Consider the following 23,826-nt stretch of genomic DNA (forward strand, 5'->3'; position numbering starts at 1 on the left):
CAGCTGAGACTCATTGATGTGCTGCCAGACGAGCTGCAGCGTGAAGCTCGCAGTAATTAAAAATCACCAGCAGCAGCTTTTCTGTCGGCTCTTCTGCGAGCTGCTGGAATCTTGGAAGAGAGAGCGATTCCATCTTGTGCGAGCGAGACGACAGGATTATTTTTTTGTTTGTTGACGACCCCCGGAGCCATGTAGTCAGCCAGTCGTTTGTCTCCCCCTGACCTCTGACCTGAGTGTCGCTGTGACATCATAGTGGGGCCGTTGTTAGTCGCCTTCCCTCCCTGTACACGTGAGGCTCAATAATCTGGCATCGTGACCTCACCGTGACCTCACCGTGACCCCACCGTGACTTCCATCTTTTTTCCCAAATTAACCTTTAATGACAACACCTTGGACGAGTGACGCCGTGAGCCTTGACTCAATACTTTTCTTTGAGAATTCAATGTAGCCATTAGCACTAGTAGTGTGAGAAATAAAAATGTATACACTTAAATATATCAATATTCTAAATCATGATACTGTATTGATTGTTCAACATTACTGTTATAAATCTTAAAGAAAACATTGATTTTTTTGGGGTTTTTTTTAAATAAAATGTTTTGCTTTCAAATACATTTATTATATTTCTTTTATGGTTTATATTTCAGTATACTATGTATGAATTAAATTTAAATTTTGTATTTACACTTAACATGAAAATATTGCAATTAAACTTCTTGCTAAAGGAAGAATGAAATCCCACGAAATCAATGACTGAGGACAAGAGGATGCAGCAATTATTAAATCTTATGTTTGGACATTTTTTGGTTTGAAAACCAATGAAAGCAGTTACGACTTTGTCAAGAGTCTTGTGGTCTGTAAATACTACAACACCAGAGTCAAGTACTCGACAATACTACACATATATTCTTGTTACTACACTATCACAACACCAGAGTCAAGTGCTGGACAGGTCTACACATATATTCTTGTTACCACACTATCACAACACCAGAGTCAAGTACTGGACAACACTATACATATATACTTGTTACTACACTATCACAACACCAGAGTCAAGTACTGGACAGTACTACACATATATACTTGTTACTACACTATCACAACACCAGAGTCAAGTACTGGACAGTACTACACATATATACTTGTTACTACACTATCACAACACCAGAGTCAAGTACTGGACAACACTACATATATATACTTGTTACTACACTATCACAACACCAGAGTCAAGTACTGGACAGTACTACACATATATACTTGTTATTACACAATCACAACACCAGAGTCATGTACTCGAAAATACTACACATATATACTTGACTATACAAAAATGATTTCCGCCATACGCCAAGTTAGTCATTCTGTTGGGGGCTCTTAATATAATGGTCAAAATGGTGGATCAAAAAAAACTAAATTGTTAATCTAATGTGAAATATATCTCTAGTGACTGAGCAAGGTGATAGTGCCTACTAGTGGTTTGAGGTTCTGGGTTTGTCCGGCTGTCCGCAGGTTTGACGCCCATGATTGTACGAAATGTAGTCCCTGCCTCTTACCCTTAAGTATCTGAGATGACGGGTGAACGAGAAGAAGCCAACGAATGCCTGGCGAGGGAATTTAACTCACTTTAATGTGACGAATGTAGATCAGAGTGTAACGACAGCGCCTTTGTGTGAACAGCGTCTCTCACCGACGCCTCCACATCAGCCATGAGAAGCCTCCATGTTTCTCCAGGCTGCCAAGAATCATCATCACTGCTGCCTGTGATGATCAGAGTCACATCCACACACTCGTCTACACACACACACACACACTCGTCTACACACACACACGACGGCGTGTCAGCGGCAGCGAGCTGACAGGGGTTAATGGAGTTATTAACCATGAAAATGGAGGTAGAAACGGAGTCAGATTAGAAGAGCGGAGGACGCCAGACGTTCAGGATGTCAGCGGCTGATTGGTCTTTTATTTAGATGTGATGAGATTATAATTTGGGCGGCAGCGAGCAGACCCCGATGGAGTGAAGAGGTCGATTAAAGCCGTGAAGGGGGAGAGACGAGGCCGACAGACGACGACGGCAGTCAATAGCACACACACTTTAGAGCTGGGTTGGTTGTTTTTTTTTGTGTCTTCAAATTACAAGCGTTTGTCATATTTATAGCAGCTGCTGAATAAGTCATGTTTCTTCTGCTGAATAAATAAGTAGTTTCATACTCAACCTCCCAGAAGAGTACAGCGCTTCTGTTAGCCTGAGGTCAAGTCAGACGCTATCATCCTCACCGAGTCTCTCACGGACGTCTTTAGAGGTTCCTCATGTCAATCAAGTTATTTAAAATGTGTTCTCCTCACCAGCAACCGTTCCTGAAATGAATAGTCGTGAAGACTGAGAACATCTAGGAAAAACTACAAATACTGAAAAGAAATCCCCTTCCAAAATGTGCATTTTATTTATAAAAAATATCACTTATCATTAATCACTGTTTATTACTTCATTTCTTTCTTGGTTTAAAGTATATCAATTAATATCTAAAAGAAATACGCAAAATATAATTCATGAAATAAAATCACAAAACATAACATGAAGGAAATCGAATAAAGCAATTAATTGAGAAAAAAATGCACATAAATAAAAAAAATAAGCAAAAAACTGAGGACAAAATGGAAAATATTGTAATAATCAAAAGTTTAAAGATGTCTTAATATTATAGAAATAACTCAATTTCTTTGATAACTTTAAACTGACCTTTTATAAGGGCCACATGAATAAAATCTCACAGAATAATTACCGTAATAATGAATTTTACACAAGTCGTCTGTCATAGAAAAAAACAGAAAGAATGAACAGAAACGACCAGGGAAAGATGTAAAATACATTTTTTTTGTTTAAAGTTGAGATAGAAACTCAGAATTAAAGTGGGTCGCAGGAAAATGTCATGTCATGTTCACATCCACGAACATCGGCTTCACTCGAGGACGAAACTCGTGACTCGACAGCCGAGGCTCCTCCGGGACGACCACGTTCAGTGTGATGTCATCTCTCATGACTAATTCACAAAGCACATATCGTGGTCCTTTCAATGTTGACACATCGTTTATCCACGCCGCAGCGCAAGAAGTCGAGTTTGAATAATTGAAACGGAAACACACGTACATACGTGTGTGCGTGAAGTTTATACTCTAGTTTAAAATATGTTTTATTTTTGGGTCTAAAACAAACTGATGTACTAAAATAATGAAAAATGTAATCAATGTAACCAAATTCTCATCATGTTTGAATAAGTGAAAAGAATGTTTTCGTATTTAATTTAACAAGCTTTTCTTAAATAAGTGGTAGATGTTGCTGTGTTTTGAATTAAAGTTCGGAATATTCCCAAAAGCCTCCAGAAAGCAGCGTAGCATTAACTTTCATTTTTTGAGTTTGATTGACATGCCTCCACCAATTATTTCCAATGAAAGATTTTTTGGATATTCTGTACGTTCCACAGGTTGCTAAAATTTGAATTATTATGTGTAAGAACATGTAAAAATCAATTACTTAATTACACATTTTTTTAATATTGATTTAAAAAATATATATATTTTTTGTAATCAAATTATTATTCTGACGTTGATTTTAAGATCAAACGATATTTTTTAAAATCATTTTCTCTGTTGATATTATTAGTTAATCAATATATTTTTTTACAATTATATTTTATGAGATCAAATATACCTCAAGAGGTTCCTTTTGTGCACAAACCTATTTGTTTTTAAATCATCAGAGATACTTGGGATATTCATGGATCCAGTCTATTTAATTTTAATTTTGATCGATCTAATTAAACTTAAAAAAAAAAAATTCTTGAATATATCTCCAGCATCTCTTGCTTGCTTATTGTCACTACAGATCTCCATATCATTTTCAAACATCATGGTCCATAGAGCTTTTGTCTCTAAGGTTTAATTTAGAACCCTGACGTCATCGAACCTTAAGCTTCTAACGCTCTCTTTAAAGCACTGAAATTGCTTCTCCAAATTCAAGATGGGATCGTTCACAGGATTAAACCACACATTAGGGGGCGCTGTCGCTCATTTGTACGTCGAGTTAAAGAAAACTGACCAGTGACGGCCTCCGAGGAGTTACAGCGGCGGAGATATTTTCATATTCAGATTCCCGTTGACCTACAATCCCTCAATGACGCCTTTGTTTGGCTCTCCGGGCATGTGTGTGCGACTGTTGTCGTGCAGCTCGTAGGTCAGAGTGGGCAGCGGCCGGGTCAGCGAGGGCAGTGTGTAGGTGTGTGGAATGTAGAGCCAAAGATCTTGATCCAGTGTGGGGTCAGAGTCTGGCACAATCTCGCTCCTGTTCTCCAAATATCAGAGGATAAATCGAGGAGGAGACTCTTTGACATCATGTGCTCCACGTCACCGTCACTCGTGTTGCAGTGTGTATTGTCGTCGTTGTCGTCATCCAGGTTCGATTTCTGTGGAACTCGCTCAGATACTGAGTAAACATCCTCATAGTTTTGGTTACGTAAGGTCGGGTCGAAGTGTGTATGGGGACGTAATCATGATACACTGGCAAAGATACGATATATCGTGATACTGTCGTAACAAGTATATATGTGTAGTATTGTCCAGTACTCGACTCTGGTGTTTACAGACCACATGACTCTTGATGAAGTCGTTACCAATTTAATTTGGTTGGAACCAAAATATGTCCAAACATCAGCTTTGGGAGTTGCTGGACTCACTGTATCCTCTCGTCCTCAGTCATTGCAGGATTTACAGACCACATGACTCTTGATGAAGTCGCTACTGATTTAATTTGGTTTGAAACCAAAATATGTCCAAATATCAGCTTTAAGAGTTGCTGGAGTCGACTGTATCCTCTCATCCTGAGTCATCCGGACTTATTCCAGTAGCTGTAGAGGATGTTATGACTGCTGCCGCCTACTTGATGGAGGTTTAATTGCAATTTTTTTTTACAAACTTCTATATTATTGAAATATAACCCTTAAAACAACAGTTTGGTTAAATACAATTGTTTAAATATCGATACAGTGCTGTTGAAGATTGACACAGTATTATTTAAGTCTATCTATGTTTTCATACACCCCTAGTCGTGGGGGCCGCAGTCACACAAGGGTTCCTTGGTCAATGTCTTTGGTGTGACCCATGACCTCCTCCTACCCCACTAGTCCAGCAGAAATGCCACCTCGACTGTCTTCTCTTGGAAGAGGAGAGGAAATCGACTTATGGTTCCCAAATACATCCGACGTCCCTTCACTTGCAAACAAATTTTCAAGACGAAAGTTATCTTCAGTGCGGTGGAAGAGGCCGGCCACCAGGGGGAGGGAGAGAGTATAAAGGAAAACTCCTGGCCTGGGCAGGGACCAGATTGTACTGGGGTTGGAGGATCCATAAGGAAGTGACGTGTCGGGTTACATACTCCTCCCAGAGAGCCGGGGGGAGAGGAAGGGAAGGGAGGGAGCAGTGAGGGAAGAGTGGGGTGGAAGTAAGTGGGCCAGCAGTAGTGTCATTCCTGCCCTGTGAGATCAGAGCGGCAGAATGTGCCGGGATCAGCTCCACCGCTGACCAGAAGAGCAGCCAGGAGGGCGAGCGTTCAGGATCTGTTGGGATCTACCGACCGTCATCGGGGGGGGGGGAGGACGAGCTCCCGACAGTTCCTGCGGTGGCCTGGCTTGAGTCGCGACATCATGAACTATCTGGTGAGTGTGTAGGAGTGTGTGAGACGCTTCCTCATCGGTGTGTGTGTGCGTGCCGCGACACCCCAGCTGTGCACGGAGCTGGAGTGGGGGGGAGAAAGTAGAATGTGAAGGGGGAGGAGAGACTCTGATTTTCTTTGTGGATTCCTACCTTTTGTTGACTCTCAGCAGGCTTGTGTGTTTTTGTGTGTGTGTGGTAAAGTGGTTTAAGTCCACACACTCTAGAAGACTTCTCTGCCCGGGTCTTGGAATGTGGAGGTGACTGGAAGGACAAACTTGGCACAACTTTTCAAAATAAGAGTCCAGTTTATCGCCCCCGACGGGTCATGATCCTCGACCGTACAAAAACCTCCTCCTCGTCGATGTGGACTTTAGTGTCGTGGAGGTTTTATGGCTCCAGGGAACACTAGAGAAAAAAGGAGGCAGGATTCTTTGTGCTGACTCAGAGGAAAAATGTCGGCGGAGCAGTGAGACGCTCCGGTGAAACGGGTCAGAACGGAGGAGAGGGAGAGTTGGACGGAGGTTCACGGAAGGACACGATTCTGGAGTTCTCGTCAAAGTCGTCTGGACTTCACCGTGTGTTCAACCCTCTCGGTGCCATCGTGGTACCAACGTAACCCACCTCTTCACACCTGTCTCCATCCACAGACCTCACCTCTCATCAGCCATGTGTTTGCTTTTCATTAACACTGACATCAATGATTACTGAACTGCAAACATTAAGACGTCCATCTTTACACTCTCGTATTCCCTTTCCTACTCTACTCGCTTTTTAATCTGTGAGTACCGGTGGAGTAGGATCATTATAAGAGGTTGAGAATGTAGGATATACTGTACCAGGTACTTTAAAATGATAATATATTACAGTTATTATTGTACACTTGTCACAACACAAACATACTTTCTGTTCGGGCAAGAATACATAATAGATGCCTCCTGTTGTTGACATTCACAGTCAGTGTGAACCAGTGGATTGTTCAGCCAATCAGAATCTTTCAGGCGGTGTTGAAGTTCTTCAGACTGGTCTTGGTCTAGGTCTTGTTTTTAGGATTTCATCTTTGGCTCCTGACATCTCTGTGTTGTCAATATTGAAGTCAATATAGGTTAAGGAATAAGAACTCTTGTGAGAGGCTCAGAGTAGAACCACTGTATCGTTGAGGGGGGCTTCGGTCTGGATGTCTGCAGGACTTGTGAGGTGTTGAACCATGAGGAGGCCCCTGGGCAGACCCAGGACATGCTAGAGTATCTCAGTCGTGTTCTGTGTTTGTTGTCGTGCTGCATGCATGTTGAAAACAATCCTTCCTTCTCTCCTTCAGTCGTGCCACAGTGTACAGAATGTACCAAAGTAGCAATTACACCTTTTTTGGTTTACGACCAGCATTTAGACGCCATAATTGTGAGGAACAGCTATAAAGATGGAATCGGCAGTCGATTGTGAACTTTAGGCTGTTACTAGAACGAGGTCTGCTGTTTCTACATCTGGAGTTCCAAGTTAATGAGCAATTATCCGGCGGAAAGTGCCGTGTAATTGAAATTGAAGGACATGATTGTTCTTTTTATCGCTTTAAATGTTGATTCTTGTCTTTTTTTCTATGAATATATTTAATCCAAATGCTAATCCAGGGAACATCAGTTAAATACTATCTTGGTTTTATTTAATTCTAAGTGGATCCTGGTTCTGTTGCGACACACTCTGGCCCTGACTCACACACTGACTCACAGAAGTCCAGCATACGCCTGGAATTCCCCGCCTGTGATCTTCTGGACACACACCCGCTGACGTCCCAGACCCCCAGGGCATTCTGGCTCCGTTCACTCCCCTCCTACAGACCCGCCAGTCGTCTTTGTCGACCCCGGGGTCAGGGACTCTGAGGTGGGGTCGCACACAAAGTCACGGGTGCAGTCGACAGCCACTCTGGGAACTTTATTTTACCCAGTTTATATATTTAGGGAGTCGAGTCGGAGCGACTCAGGCATGTCTGAATGAACAAGGCGTCCAGAACATCATGTCGACCCAGAATATATCCGGCACCACAAGGTCATCAGCGCTGTCTACACCTTCATTCTGAGGCTGGAGAGTTGATAAGAGTTAATTTGATGTCATACTTTACAACTGATAATGTGGAAATGTTTTGTCACTGCTGTTTGTCATTTTATAGTTTTAATTACTGTTCCAATATTCAATGGAACCTCCTTTTATTTTCTTCCCATTTTTGTGTTTCTTTTTCCAAAACTATTAAGTCATTTTAACAAGTGATGTCAGTTCGTCTCGCTGAACAATAGTTTGTTTTCACTCCAAGTTATCAACCTTAATCTTGTTTTGCTCCAACCAACAAGCGCCCAGAAAACTTTGGCTGAAGCTAATAATCTTTTTCACAATTTTTTGGCCCCTCACAACAGTCATAGGGTAGAAAGATGCGTCTTAGGTTGTCTAATCGGCCCCCCATGTACTTCAAGTCCATGGGGGTTTAAATAAACTGATTTTCTGAACTTTAAGGGTTGTTGTGCAAAGTCTTTTCGAGTTGGAATTTAGCAGAATTTGACCTCTGACCGAGACGCCACAAGTCTCAGCGGGTATTCTGCGAGCACCTAAAAGAGCTTTAGTTGTCACTTGTAGTTTGGTTGTAAGACTCCTTAGTCCTTTCCGGATGTCTGGTTCTAATGAGGATCCATCGCCTAGGGCAGTCTTTGAATCTACAGTCAGTTTGAGATCACTTAAATGATCGGATTTTTGTTCGTTTATAAAGGCCTTTTTTAGAAAATGTACACATTAAAATAGAATGCCTGTTTCGTGGAGAAATGAAGATGGCCCTTTTTTGAAAATATATAAACAATAGAGTATTTATACTCTATTTATATACATCATTGTGTTTGTCTAAACAGTAGAAAAACTTAAATTAATTGGATGTTTTGATAATGGGGCGAAGTTCAATATGTATTTAGTTTGTTTTTAAGGTTTTGTTATTGTCCTGTATAGCTAGGAGCCAGCATCACACAATAAAAATAAATAAAAATCGACTCGATAAAGCACAGAAAACGACTGAATCACTCGAGTAAATCAACTTGAATGTGATTGTAGTGAAAAAAGTTTCATTATTTTTAGGGTTGCTAGCTAAGATGCTAATGCTTTGAAGAATGTGACTTTACTGAACGAACCTACTCAGCCTAGGTCAGGAAACACATTTTTGTTGTGTTTTTTATTTTATGTTTTTAATGAAACGTTCATCTGCCAAGGAGATTATGTGTTTTGTTTGTTTTATAGGTTAATGTGTTGAAAAAAATATTGACTGTATTTCTGATGTTATTGAATTCATTGCTACATGCTAAACAAGCTTTGTTGCCTTGTTTGTGTTTGTTTTTAGCTTCAGTCGTATGACAACATCCTCACTGCTCTTCTACCGTCATCCTTTTAAAAAAAAGTTTTTGTAAGTAGGTCAGATCAAAAAGTTAACGCTCACTGAATCACTACGTCCACATCTTTTATTGCTGATGTCTCATAATGCCTAAACTAACTTTGGGAGCTCAGACGCTCGGCTGGCTCTCCCGGGGCCTCGCGTTCATTCCGCTGATGAATCAGTGGATGTTTTCTGCTCTGCGGTGAATCACGGAGTCAACAGCACGACCTCAGCTGCTGCCTTCTCCCCAGATTTATGTGAGTGATGAAAGTGTCAGAGTTTACCAGCGTGCGCAGATTTATGTCGCTGTGATTGTGAAGCCATTTCACTCCGGCTTTGTTGCCACACTCACACCGGGCCCCGGGTCTCAGACTTGTGGACTGTAAATACCTGGATGGTACTCACAACACGCCCTGTCCGTCTTTTGTGTAGCAGAGCAGAGAGTTTTTGTCAGTGGAAAAGTTGACAATAGAAAAGGGAAGGAAATCTAGCAACTTTAATATTCTCTCAAGTGACTAAACTGAACTTCAGAATCATATAAAATATATTTATTTGTCTAGTTGCACTCTTTTTATGTCTGGGTTTGTTTTGTACTTGATTTGTGTCTTTCTTGGGCAGTTCACCCTTGTGAAAGAGTTATTATGTTTCAATAAAGGTAATTAAAAATAAACCAAATGCAGTCGTCTTAAAAGTCTGAGTCTTGCACAAATATGCGATTGGTTGTTAGCAACTTCTTTCTCCAAATTGTGTTTTTGCTAAACATACCATAATGAGAGACATGTGCTTCGGGCCAGAGGGCGGACCAACATGTTTCATCTGAGCTTTTGTCTCCCTGTGGTTAGTGCCGGTTTGCAAGATCTTTAACCACAGGTGCGGGCAGGTGTGGACTCCTCTGGGAACACCTCTGTTGTGGTCTACGCTCTGTTTAGAGGGGCAGGGTCTTTGTTGCGCTGGCTTGGAGGCATTCCCACGGATGCTCATGATTAATAAAAGGCACATCATTTACTAATCCAGAAATAAGGCTTGAAAATGTCTTCAATCAACTTTTGAACAGTGATGATAAGTAAGATTTTATGTTAGTTTCAAAACTCAGATTGAGACATAAGTAAGTGTATGTTTCTTCTTGGTTGAAAGCAGTAAAAAGTATTGGATTAAACGTGTCTTAAACTGTAGTAACCCTGTCAAATCCTCAGTATCACCTCAGTTAAAGTTGTGCGAACGAGCAGAGACCTGAAAACGCTTGAGAAACCAAGCATTAGATTGTTTCTGCCCCTGTTGCTGAACCGAAGCAGTCACCTGTACTGTATCTGCAGGCATCTGCGAACAGGTTAAGCCGCTAAGAGGCCACGCCCCCACCGAGGTGAATCATGTGCCTCGGGGCGACACAATTCCTCCCGTTGTTACTGCTGGTAGTCGCAGCCGGCGGGCGGGCATTCTTCAGCCGAGATCATCGCCGTCTTAACTAACGCTCACGTTGTCATGTGACTAGAAGGTTGACCAAAAAGTTGTGCAATCGTCTTATGCGTTAACAAAGACTGTCTCACAAACCTGGGATTAACTTACCCGGCCATTGACGTTCAACTCAGGGGGGTGGGGGGGTAATTAACCAAATCACTACTTGTGTTAAGTATGTTTCAAAACACCACAGCCCTGTATCCGGGTCAGTATTGGAAAGACATGGTCGGCCGATCAAAGATTCCACGAGTCAGCATGGAAAGAAAGGGTTGGAAGAGAGCATTCATCTGTCAGAGTTTTCTGGTAAGCAAGGGTTGGCACACAAAAACAAATGGAGTCGTTTAGTTTGTGTGTAAGGAAAGCTGGGTGAGTTTGATGTCCTGGTGAAGCCATTCTAAGGTAGAGGGTAACTTGAAATGAGGTTAACTCAACTCAACTCAACTTTATTTATAAAGCACTTTAAGAACAACAACAGTCGTTACAAAGTGCTGTACAGTGACAAGAAAGCATAGTTAAAACACACAACGGTAAAAACAAGTAAAAAGCACTTAAAACAGCTCAGAGTCTCATGCTGTGTTAAAAGCCAGGGAATAAAAGTGTGTTTTAAGACGAGATTTAAAAATGGAATTAAATAAAATAAAAAATAAAAATGATATAGGAAGAGTGTGGGTACCATCATTAAGGGTATGGTATTTTCTATGAGTTTGTGAGGGAGTCACCTGGACTTAACTGACTTACTGAGGGTAGAGGAGTAGTCCAGGTAACATATAACAGGGTCAGACAAGTTCACGTCATCTGCAGTGGGGCGACATTGGATTACATGAGTATTAAACTGTTCTTGGCCTCCTTCAGGTGTAACAGTAATTGCGAGTGAGGCGCGCCAGGTGAAACATCCCATGTTGGAGATTTGCCACGTGAATTTTTTTTTTTTTTCCTGCTTCTGTCGACTCCTTGAAGACATTTTGCCGGTGAAGTCTCTCTCCTCAAGGTGCATAATTCAGCAGGATCTTCTTTCCACCTCAGTGGATTTTTACCCTTGCTTGTCGTACAAACTGCCCCACGTGCACAACAATTTTTCTCAAGAACATCCTGACGTGCCGAGACAAGAAAAGAAGGAGTGGGGGAGGATGAAGAGGAGTGTGGGGGTCTGAGCGAGGCAGAGATGGAGGCTGGAAGTAAAAATAGAAGAATGGAGAAGCTCAAAAAGATTCCAGAGATTTCATTGTTTTCTCATTTTTTATTTTTTTTTTGGCGATGAAATGTGTGTGTGTTTGCCTTGTGACGCCTCCGGAATGCGGGGTGGAAGGAGAGTTGCATGTTTGGATGTGGACGCTGTGGAATGTTGTAGTAGGAGTGTGTGTGTGTGTGTGTGTGTGTGTGTGTGGAGAGGGGTGGGTGTAGGAGACAGGCTTAGACTTGCGTGAAATCACTACACACACACACACCTGGGTCAGGTCGGTGAGCACCACACACACTCAAAGCCTTTGATTGATGCTTCGAATTTGGCATTAATCGAGTGTGAGAGGTAAAACGACCCCGGCCGGAATGATAGTTTATCCAGATCCCCGGCTCACATGTTGCTAATGGATACCAGCAGGGCCGGCGTGAAACCACCAGAACTCCCGTGTACAGATACGGTAACCACGGGCAACAGACCGCACAATGTTTTGGGGATGCTCTTGTTTATTCAGCTGGTTTAATCCGATGAAGACATAACTTCGTCGTACGTCTTTTTTTGTTTTGCTCCGGACAACCTCCACGAAGAGTTCAGGTTTGTGCCGGTGTTGGTACAATTTCAGTCCCCCTTTGACAATATCGTCCCCCACTTCCTACGTGATGACGTCACATGCTGCATATGCGAACGTCTCTTTAAAATATTTTTCATGGGTTAAAGAAACATCAACAGAACGTTTACATGATACTTTTTACCACATAAAACATTTATATTGACAAGAAGACGATCTTCGTCAACATAATCACTTTCCGTTCTTTCATTTCCTGGTCTGACGATCATGTGACTTTGCCACCAACAGGAAGTGCCCGCGCTACATGTGACGAAGCCGCTGATTGGCTGAAGATGTTTTACTTATAATAATGCACAACCGTACAATGAAATACAAACATTCGAGTTGAGAAATAATTCTCTTTTCAAATAACAAAAATGTAAGAATATTCCTCTTTCTATAACTCATTCTAACGGTCTTTAGTTAGGATCCTAAACACCTCAGTAATTATTTAGTTTTAATTTCGATTTTTTTTCCCCCGATTTAAATCAATTATTAAATGTACATAAGCTTATTATTTCGGGCACGTTTTGAACATTGGCGTCACAGGCAGGATAATCCTACCTTTAAGTCAACAGTTTATCAAAGGGATTGCCAGTGGTGTAATGTCGGATTCAGCAGACATTACACCACTGTTAAACATCCATCCATCTGTTTTCTTTAGCTTGACAGGAATACATAATGACTTCCTTCTACTGGGTACAGGAGTCAACTGAAAGTCTTTCAACTGGGGCTTCCTCCAAGCAGTAGTGATGGGATCGGCAGTTCTTTTGACTGTACTGAATCACTAGAATCAGTTCATTAAAAGGATTTGTTCAGTTTGTTCGTTCACCGAATCACTAACTCAGTGCTTATGGAGCCCTGACTGCAAATTCTCCGACTTCCTGAACGCAGCCAAACAATCCGTTACTAGGTCATGATTCAGACCCGAGGTTCACATTCACTGCACTTGTTTTCGTTGTTCGTTTGAACTAATCTTTCTCGAACGTCACAACACTACCAGGCAGTGCACCTGGATAGGGAGGCCCCCAGGAGACTTGTTTTCTGGGCTCAACTCTTTCTTAACCAAGAAAGAAACTTCTTGCATCAAATAGTCGATGCCAATGTAAGGAAATTCTATGAAGATGTAATAGTTGCTGATTTTTTTTCCAAGTGTCTATTGTGAGATCCTTAAGGCTAAAGATAGCCACAGACATGACCTTCTGACTGTTTGTATATTTTGTCTTAGATTGTGTTTAGAACTCCGTGCGACCGATATATAGTCTTTAAATGTAACCGGAGGGAACATTTTAAAGCTGCGTGGGAATGTAGAATCTACAGTTTCGTTTCAAGTCCCTCTATATGTTGGGGACAGATGGACGGAGCAGACGGATGAATGGGTGAAATCAGGGAATGGAAGGGAATGGAACACATGGAGAAGAAGGGAAGTGCCGTAAACTTTTCGCCTCTGCATTTTGGTGAAAAGGAGGCTGCTGTGTAAAAGTCAAATCTCCTATTGTGGTAGAGTGTGTGCCCCCCCCTCACCTCCCACCCCAGGGGTCAAATGGGAGGCAGGACACAAAGGACATTAGCCACTCTCCCACAGATGAGCAAACTGTCTGCAGCCAGCTCGCTCCAGCAGCTGTTCGCATTATTTCCTCCTCGCCGGACTCGCCTCGTGCTGATTGTCTTCGTGCCGTTTGCTCTTGATGGATTTTCCAGCCAAGACCTCCTAAAATGTAGCCCGCCTCGTCCCCTGCACGTAAATACGCGACTTCCGTGATGGACCACCAACATCTTGAGTTACCTGGTCCGGCAGATTTACCGCCGCAACTTTTTTTTTGATTTAAGGAGTGATGTTAGTGTGTAGCCGGTAGTTGTTTTCCACGCGGAGTTGTTTTCTGACCTCCGACTGTCATGATAACAAATCTCGAAGGACGATCAATGATCAGAATTTATCGCCTAAACAACAGTGCACGTTCAAGGTTGTATAAAGACAAAGCTTCCTCATCATCTCTTAAGGAGGTTTTTGCTCCTGTTCATGTGTTTCACTCTTTTCTACGCCTCCTGGGAATTGAATAGGTCAGGAAGTACAAGGTCAGCTTTTACTTACGCTGCAGTTTGGACCTCCGTTCAACCCGCATCACTCGATACCACAAATGAACAACTGCACACTCTTTCAGTCTCTTTCTTTAATTTCCAGCCTGAAACTAGATCTAATACCACAACAGTCGCAGTTCCGACAGTGACCAGACTGAAGAAAAAAAAACAATCTCTGCACCTAATTGTGTCCTCTGCTTAATTTTCCTGGTCCTCTTGGGCAGGGATTAGTACTCGTTTTTGTTTTAAACGATCGAACAGGCACAGTTTAACCGATGAAGCTTCAGCTGAAACGAGCAACACCAGAATGACAATCGACCGATAACAATCCTAAGACACCAAGAACTTCAGGTTCTGCACAATCTTGTTCTTATTTTTATTTATTTTTTATTTTTACTTTTATGAATACTTGCTGTATTGCTGTGTCTAATTGGGAAAACAAACAATTTATCAATAAAGTTCTACCTAACCTAATAATTATGACGCGGAAAGAGCTGAGCTAAAGGACAAAATACAACCTTGACCAGGGCTTTCTATTTTCTTCTGTGGTCTGTGACAGAAAGATCCAAATAACTGTTGTAACTAAATCAGTTGAGGTAGTCTCTGTGTAGAGAGGATGTCTGAGGGTCTTAGACCCCTGCGACCACGAGAACAGTTGGTGAATTTGATGAAACATCCAAACCACGTGCAGTCTTTCCAGCGTCCACGTGTGATCGGGGGTGATTGAGAGACAGCATCATTTCTCTCGACATGTTGGGAGAGTCACGCTTTAGCATCAGACCGGTCAGCGCTCCGTCACACTAGACATCAAAATGATGTGCTGACGGGCAAGTTTCCGTCTCCCACTGAACCTCCCGAGTGTGTAGAGGACTAAGATTTACGTCCAGGATCAGCAGGAGCAGAAACAACACTCTTGAGATTCAGACCTTTTATTCGTGAGAGGTTCACTAACTTGATTAACCATAAACCTCTCAATTCTTCCCTCGGCCCCCCCGTCGCCCACTAACCTCTTCCCTGGTGAGCCACATTGAGGTTCTGGCGTCACCGGAGGGTCCCGTCGACGGTCGCCCCGGCAACCACACATTGTTGCTGCCACTAGCTGTCTTGGATTTATACGGACAAGTCCGCTTAATGTGATTAGCTCCTACTGCGCCCTCATTTCTCCTCAGACACCCCCCAGACGGCGGCTACCAAGTGGACGAACAAGTGTCTCGCTAATGACTTTCTCACGGCCATTGTGACGAGACGTCTGAGCGTTGAGAGCTTCCACCGCATGCTGTCGAGTCGACCTCCATCTCTGGAGATGGGAGCCTCGACGAGGATTTCAATTTGTGGGGCACCAGGAGGATATTGACGTGTCTGGTCCGACAAAGGTTGACATGCTTTGAGAGACACTTTTACAGTGTCCTGCCGTCTTTTGAGGGTGCAGAAAAGAAAGGAAGGCGTCATGTCCCAGTTGGTAAACGATGCTTAGGTTTCACTGGGGCTTTAAATCTGCTCTAATTGAACGTTCATGCATGTGTGAGACCGAGAGAACCATCTAGTGCCGGAGGATATGAACTTGGACCTGTGCACGCCAGACTAAAAATCGGTATCGTCAAGGTACGAGGAGGCAAACTAGGGACTCTTTTCTGGTAGAAGAATTTTGGGACAAAAGAGAGTGCAAGGTGCAAGTCCTCGGATGTGGGTTGAAGAGATTTTCGTTGGCAAGTCTTGACCGGGGGCCTTGAAGGAGTAGACCAGGGAAGGGCTGACTGAAGCTAAGGCAGGTTAGATCCACCTGGACACGAGTTGGGACTTGATCCACGCCGTGTCCCACCCCATGACCTTAGGGCGCATCCGTCCACCCACAGGTTTGATAAAACTGCTGACTCATGAAAGTGACACGTCCCGCACGGGTTTAAAACGGCAGACGGGGAGAGCGTCAGGACAATCGTTTGAGTCTGACAAAGTTTGAGCGTTGCAGTTCTGCTCGCCGACTTCTGTCGGGTCAGCTTTCCGGCTGACAACTCTGGACGTGAATTGGCAGATTTCCGGAGCGATGCCGTCTGTGATTTGGCCGGACGGTTGTGGTTTTCTGTGACATGAATCTGTGCGACGTCCAGATGGAGCCTTTTGTTGACGGGACGCTGAGTCGAAAGGGATCTTGAGAACTGACCTCGGGTCAGCTCACTGCCACAATGTGTGAGTCAGAGAGGGTGTACTTCCTGTTTCTCAAGACCTTGAAAGGGACATGGCTGGATGTTTCGCTCGCCTCCCTCCTACCTCGCCATTTGTTTGAGCATGGAACGTCTCACTCGACAAACTCCATAAACTCTTCTTTGTTTAGCACTTTACTGTGTTTGCTGCTGGTCGACCATTGATCTTACGACAGAGGAATTCAGATAAAAGATTTGTCTAAGCTAAATTAAAGCAAATGTTCTTTGGGAATATGGAAAAATTATATATATTTTTAAAAAATGCAACTTTATTTGTATTCATAAAAATCAATTATTATGTGTATTTGTGGCGAAGAGATAATATATATGCAAACAAACAACACAAATAGTGCTTCAGTTACCTTGAACAGCAATATAACATGGTGAGAATTTAAACTTAACAAAAGAATAAATCTTATTGAGTGCAGTTGTTGCAGCTGAAAAAGGTTTTTTTTTAACTGTTCCTTGAATAAAAAAAATAATAGTGACACTAGACAAGAAACAGGTTCTCACTGCCGACAAATCAAACACACAACCACAGTTACTCTGCAGCTGGAAACTTTCCTATTGGTTGACGTTCCTTCATCCACCCAGTAATATTCTCTGATACGGAGAAGAACTAAAAAGATTCTGAATCATTTTGACTCGCAGGTAAATGACATTTCAGGAAAAAGGGGACGTCTGGTCAACCCTATTTTCTGTGCTGCTCGACTAATAGTCATGGATCCTTAATCTCAGAATGTTTAAAGTCCAGATATGGCTGCAATCTTTATTTAAAATTCAATCATGTTTCCTGGTGCTCTGAAGAATGAACGATAATTTATTGATGAGAACTGATGCATGACTGGTTGTGCTATTACATCTTCTCACCTGTGGCTCTCTGGAAACCCTTAAAAAACTGCCACTACGGTGTGTGTCATGTGCCTGCGAGTGGGCGGTAGAATCTGTCGCAGCCCATAATGGCCAGAGTCGGAGCAGGAGGGCGCTTTGAGGTCAGATGCGAACAGCAAATATTGGTTTAAAGAGTCCTACAAAGGCAGGGGAGGAGGGGTGTGTGTGTTTGCATGCAGATGGTGTGTGTTTTGTTCTCCATGTGGATTGAATGAAAAATTTCCAAAAAAGAGCTTGACGGGACCTTCTTTGGTTTCCTGGCAGTCTTCGTCTTATTGTGTTTCCACGAGACTATTGTTGATCATTCGGTCCCTTGATGAATATTCACCAGTGAACGAGAAGAGCTGGAGACCAGTGTCCTGCCTCGGTGTCTTTGTACAACTTTGTTGATTAAACAGACGAAGTTCTGCAGTTTTCACTTGTTTGTTTACCCAAGATTTACTATAGGTGGCCTTGAGGTGTGCGTCCGACTCTAATCAGCTTTTCAGGGATTCCCAAAGTTAAGGCTGATGACTTTGAGAGATAAAAGCTAATCTTCTTTAAACATGTCCACAAACACAAGGTTTTGACAACAGAGGCGTCAAGTTGACGTCGTCTGGTCCGGTGCGGAAGCATTCGTTATCAACCTTTTTGTCAGGGTCACCTTCAAGTTCCTGCCTGTGCTGGTCACTCACCATCCATGCCCCTGTACCTCAAGCCATCTGTGCTGGTCTGGAGAAAGCAATTTTACTGGGGCCACTTCTCCTTTAGGAGGTGCAGGTGTGGTGCCCGGGGCTTACTTATTGATGCCCCCCCACTGTGTCCAGCCGGGTTAGTCGCAAGCTTTGGATCATTAATTTAAGTGATCTGCAGTTTTGTTTCTTCAAAAGACTCTGAGCAGCTAAAGGCCTGTGGATACCATGGTCCTAACACTCTCCTTCTCTTTTGTTCTCACAAGGTTTACCAAAAAGTCTTCAGTGCTAACATGTTTTTTTGTGTTCTCTTGCAGAACGTGCTGGCCAAGGCGTTGTACGACAATGTGGCCGAGTCTCCGGACGAGTTGTCCTTTCGCAAGGGGGACATCATGACGGTGCTGGAGCGCGACACCCAGGGGCTCGACGGTTGGTGGCTCTGCTCGCTCCACGGACGACAAGGTATCGTCCCTGGCAACCGCCTCAAACTCCTGGTGGGCATGTACGACGGCAAGCAGCAACCGGGCATGCCTTCTCTGTCCGAACCTTTTTCTTGCCCCACATCACAGTCAATGAGTCCCCTGCCCCCCCATAGTGCCTACGCCAAACCTCCTCCTGCTCTTTCGACATCTTGTGCCACATCCTCTTCAGGGTACAGCAACAAGCCCCTCCCTTCATCTCAATACACGTCAGTGCACTCTGCGTACTCCAAACCTACCCCTGCACAGTCTAACCCTGACTCCGTATACATGATCCCTCCCTCTCACGCCCCTAAACCTAGCCCTCAAAGTGTGTACCAGATTCCTTCTGGTCCAATCGGACCTCCTCCTAAGGCCTACCCAGGACCTTCCACACAGCCGCCACCCTTAGCACAGAGACAGTATCAGATGAGCGCTCAGGACATCTACCAGGTTCCCCCTTCTCTCGGCCATGTGCCGGACCATGGCGTTGGAGGCGGGCAGGATGTCTACCAGGTGCCACCTTCTCTGGAGAAACGAAACTGGGAGGCCACCAAACCCCAAGGCAAGGTAAGGATGATGGTCCAACTCAAAGTCATCCTAAGGGATGCAAGAAGTTTCCAATTTCTTGTGCGTTTCGTGGTATAAACCCTTTCAGGTCAGAACACAGTCTAACACAATTGTCAAAATTAAGGCCCCGGGCCCACCAATTTACTTTATGTGGCCCGCCACAGGTTTGCTCCAAATAAAAGTAGATTAATGTTCATGTTGACCCTTAACAATTCCAGTAATAAAGATAAGAGTTTATGGATGTCAACAATAATACAGAGACTTCCAATAACGGTAAACTTCATGTTGATAGGAATTTGGTTTTGCTTATTAAAGACAGAAAATACTGTATATAATGTTTGGCCAGCGACTAAGATTGCTTAAAGATTTTGGCCCCTTGTGTGATGGAGGTTGACCCCCCCGTTCCCTGTGCACTGTAGACTTGTCAAGATGGTAAAAAATTCCGCTCAGGAACAAAAACGAACAGTTTCCCAAAAGCCTTGTTGTCCATAGTTTAGCTTTCAAAATAGGATCCCACCGTGCTAGCTTGTTAGCGATGCATTCAGGTGACTGTTTGACAGCGTCGAGGACGATGAGGACTAACAAGAGATTCTTCACTAGAGTTATTTTTGGGTGAAGGACACGGTCCCCGCATGACGAGACGCTGAAATGTTTCAGATGTTTTTAACTCTTTTGTTTGTGTTGACCCGTCAGAGGCCGAAGGTCAAGAGCGTCGTTCAAAGTCGGTGTGTCGTTTCGCGGCGTCTTCAAGGAAGGGAAATGATTGACAAAGTGTGTGTGTCGGTTTGACAAATGTGTGTGTGTCGGTCAAGAGCAGTTGATAAGATGGTTAATAATTCAGCTCTAATCTTGTGGTTGAGTGAGTCAGCACACGAGTGTGTGTAGGTGTGTGAGCGACCTCGTCCGTGTGCTTGTGCGTCGCTAACTGCCTCATAATAAATAGATTTTTTTTTTTGGAGGCTGAAGTCAAAAGATGATAACAAGAAGTTCCACCCACGTGGTTGTCACTTACCCCGAGATGTCTCCTGAGGGCCGTGCAGTCACACATTAATACACACTTCAGGTGATTGTGTTCCTTCTGTGATCAAAGATCAAACGTGTGATTTGTGATTATAATTTACATTACACGTTTCTCACACGTTAGTCTTAAAGGGCACCTAATGTGCTGATTTAAGTGTGTCTTAAATAGTTCTAGGACCTCTATTATACTCATCAGTATGTTTGTTTTTGCACAAAACTCTCATTTACTAAAGATATTTACATTAGAAAATGCGCTTAAGCCCCGCCCACTTAAAAATACGCCGTTTTGGCTGGAGAAGAAGTCTCGTCTAAGCAACCACGCCCACTCTGCTCTGATTGGTCACCAAAACACGAGTTGCATTCAAGGACTCACGTAAACTTCACAATCACCCCTGAAACTCCCGTTTTATACATTAAAAACAAATAATAAAAATAAGTTTTAGTGCTTAATGTACAAGTTACAAAAACACCTAAAGGCAGAAGTAACTCTCACCATGTTTACATAAATATTTATTTTGTTTAACTTGTAGGTACTTAACTGATTTAAGCTTCTAGGGGAGGACACCTGCACCATAGTGATGTCAGAATGTTTAATTTAAACCGTAATGTCGTTTGGTGAGATTTCAAACGGGAAAGAACTTTATTAAGTAATAAGTTCAAAACGGAGCAACTTCATGATAAATGAACTACTGCATTTTGAAGAGGACGACTTCAACATTTACAACATGGGAATCAGGAGAGTTGGGTTTTCACATGAGGTGCCCTTTAACATGGTGAGCTGGACTAGAGCATGAGAAGCTTTGACTTCAAGCAACAACTGTCTCCGACACAGGGTTCAGGTAGACAGCGGAGCACGCTTCCCCTCTAATTGACTTGACTGTAGCAGAGTGACCGGAGGTTCCGGCACCAGAGTTACAGATTGTTTTAGTTTCCCTTTTTATTCTGGTTTAGATACATTTCAACAAGTTGAACGACGTCGAGGCTTCAACACAAGACGGAGGTGACAGACGAGCAGATATTGATGACATGATACTTGACTAACATCTGTGCTATCATGATTATTTCTCGTGAAAGTTGCATCAAGTACCATCGCTGTCAGTTTCACTTGTGAAGCATGTGTGATATTAAATCCACACATTGCTGAAGCCTCTAAGAGTCGGATCAGATTCTAGCTAATGTTTCTGCACCGACTTGTTTGAAGGCTACTAAACGAGTGATGCAGAGGTGGAGCTGGTGAGTGTGCAGAGGTGGTTAACTGGTTACTAACTAGTGACCGTGGAGGACATGTGTTGGCAGAGGAGCCGCCGCGGTCGTGAGGCGGTGGAGTCGAGCCAGGCGAGAGTCATCGGCAGGACTTTAATCAAGAGTCGTCGCTCTCGGTACCGACCGACCCAGCTGTCACCGAAACCCATTGATGTCCCGGGAGGGCGTGTCAGCGGCCACGTGTCGCCGCGCACGCCAGCACTTAACACACACACACCAAGAAAACAGCTGAAGAGCTTCAATCACGGGCCGCGTGTCTCGGTATTGACCCAGTTAATAGATTCTAAGTCCGAGGCTGCTGCTGCGGATCACACGCTGATCCTCCGACACAAGTGTGCGTTTGTGCGAGTGTTTTGGTTCTGGTCCAGCTTCTGATGATTTTGAGTTGTTTTTTACAAACATACGCCTTCTTTGTCACTGAATTTTTTTTTTCTCCGACATTTAATTTATCTCATAATTTCAAGATTTCAAGCAGACCAGAAGTAACTTTTTAAATTCTCCTCATGTAGGTTCTGTTCATGTTTTATAGCAAATATATTTAAATAAATATTATTTGTATTTATCTTTAGTTTTTTTAGTATCATTCTATTTCACTGTTGAAATAATTGTCTATTTCAAACCTACCCAAGATAATGATGAATAAATGACGTATATTTTTCTACATATTTTTGTGTGTGTGTGCATGTGTGTGCATGTGTGTGCATGTGTGTGCATGTGTGTGCATGTGAAGATTTCGGTGTAAACTGCTGAAATACAAACACAGTATCGTTTTAAATCTGGCGACTGCATCTGTGCTGCTTCAGTCCAGAGGTGGACGTGTCCATCTGCCAGCAGACAGTTAGTCTGAGTATGCACACACACACACACACACACACACTGCCATGTGCTGTCAAACTGAAACACAGTGTGGACCGGGGGTCTCTGCTCAGCCCCTCCCTCTCCCCCGCACTGATCTGTTAAGACCCCCGGCGGCCCCGCGGAGCCAGCAGACGTGTGTGTGCTGGCACCGGCCCCGACATAGTTGTCGTGTCTTTGGACTGACTCGCTCTTTGTCCGGTGTCGTCCTGGGATCCTGACTCACCCGCGTCACAACCACACACACACACACACACACACACACACACACACACACACACACACACACACACACACACACACACACACACACACACACACACACACACACACTGACTCACTTCTGGTCGTCCAGAGGTGACACGGCAGAACCGGACCTTCAGATCTAGAGTTGAAATTGACATGTTGTTTCATCACGTTAACTGACAACGAGCACTGATGGAATTGTTGGGTCGAATACAAAATTATATTTTATTAATTTGTTCTAACCTCAGCGACACAAGTGCGATATTCGCTAGAATATAAGTAAGTAAGTCATTTGTATTTGTATAGCGTTTTTCCAGACCAGGGTCACAAAGCGCTTAAACAATCAAAAGAATACTCAAAATATAAACTTTAAAGATCAAGATAATACTGATAACACAACAGGAGTTCCAGAAAATCAAGGAAAAGCCTGAACAAATAGAAACGTCTTAAGATGTTTCTTAAAGGAGTCAGTAGATCCATCAAGAGCAAAGAGAGAGCCTGGAAGGATTTCTCTCCTCTGGTCCTGAAGTTCAGGAACCATCAGTAGATTCTGATCCACAGACCTCAGAGCCCGAGCTGGGGTGTAAGTCTGGATCAGATCACTGATGGAAGGTCTGACCATGAATAGATCTGAAAGTAAGAACCAGAATTTTAAAGTTGATCCTGAAAGAAACTGGAAGCCAGTGAAGAGTTTTAAGGATCGGAGAAATAGTTCTTTATTGACGATGATGTCACTTCCTGGTGGCCGGGTCCATTTCTGTTGGTTGTTTTGTTGTCATGGCGAAGGTTTCAAAACATTAAATTGTTGGGATTTGAGATGTTTGCATTGAACTGCCCACAAGTTTGTGTGTGTGTGTGTTTGTGTGTGTATGTGTGTGTGTGTGTGTGTGTGTTTGTGTGTGTGTGTGTAATCCGTGGCTCTATATTTACTTCAGCTCCACATCTGGGCAGTAAAAGATGCAGTTTCGGCTTCTCCAGGGTTAGAAAAGTCTATTTTTCCTCTCGTGCGGCTCCGGTGGTCACTTAGATGCTGCACACTTTTACTGGACCCAGTTCCTGACCCGGCACACACCCGTGCAGAAGAACTGCAGCGATATTCAAAGAACGATGTCTTTCATCGAGAACAGATTTCATCATGAGGTTTTCAAAATGTCACCAGACCTGCTTCCAGAATCTAGTTTTCTCCGTGTGAAAGAACAGAAAGAGTGCGACAATATAACGCACGTGTAA

The 23,826-nt window shown here is 43.3% G+C and overlaps 1 protein-coding gene across 2 annotated transcripts in view; it reads left to right on the forward strand.

The window, feature by feature from the left end:
- bcar1 (BCAR1 scaffold protein, Cas family member) overlaps positions 1–23,826 on the forward strand; it is a 46,578-nt gene that overhangs the window by 16,543 nt on the left and 6,209 nt on the right. Inside the window, exons 1-2 of one of the 2 annotated variants that reach the window (XM_087796619.1) lie at positions 5,521–5,714; positions 18,502–19,212. In XM_087796619.1, coding sequence (XP_087652745.1) covers positions 5,703–5,714; positions 18,502–19,212 — 723 coding nt within the window. In that variant the 5' untranslated portion in view covers positions 5,521–5,702. Of the gene's footprint in view, positions 1–5,520; positions 5,715–18,501; positions 19,213–23,826 lie in introns of those variants that run through there. The other variant, XM_087796620.1, reaches the window with a different exon arrangement.

This window comes from Callionymus lyra, chromosome 8 (genome assembly GCF_982586985.1).
Source record: "Callionymus lyra chromosome 8, fCalLyr1.hap1.1, whole genome shotgun sequence".
Taxonomy (NCBI): domain Eukaryota; kingdom Metazoa; phylum Chordata; class Actinopteri; order Syngnathiformes; family Callionymidae; genus Callionymus; species Callionymus lyra.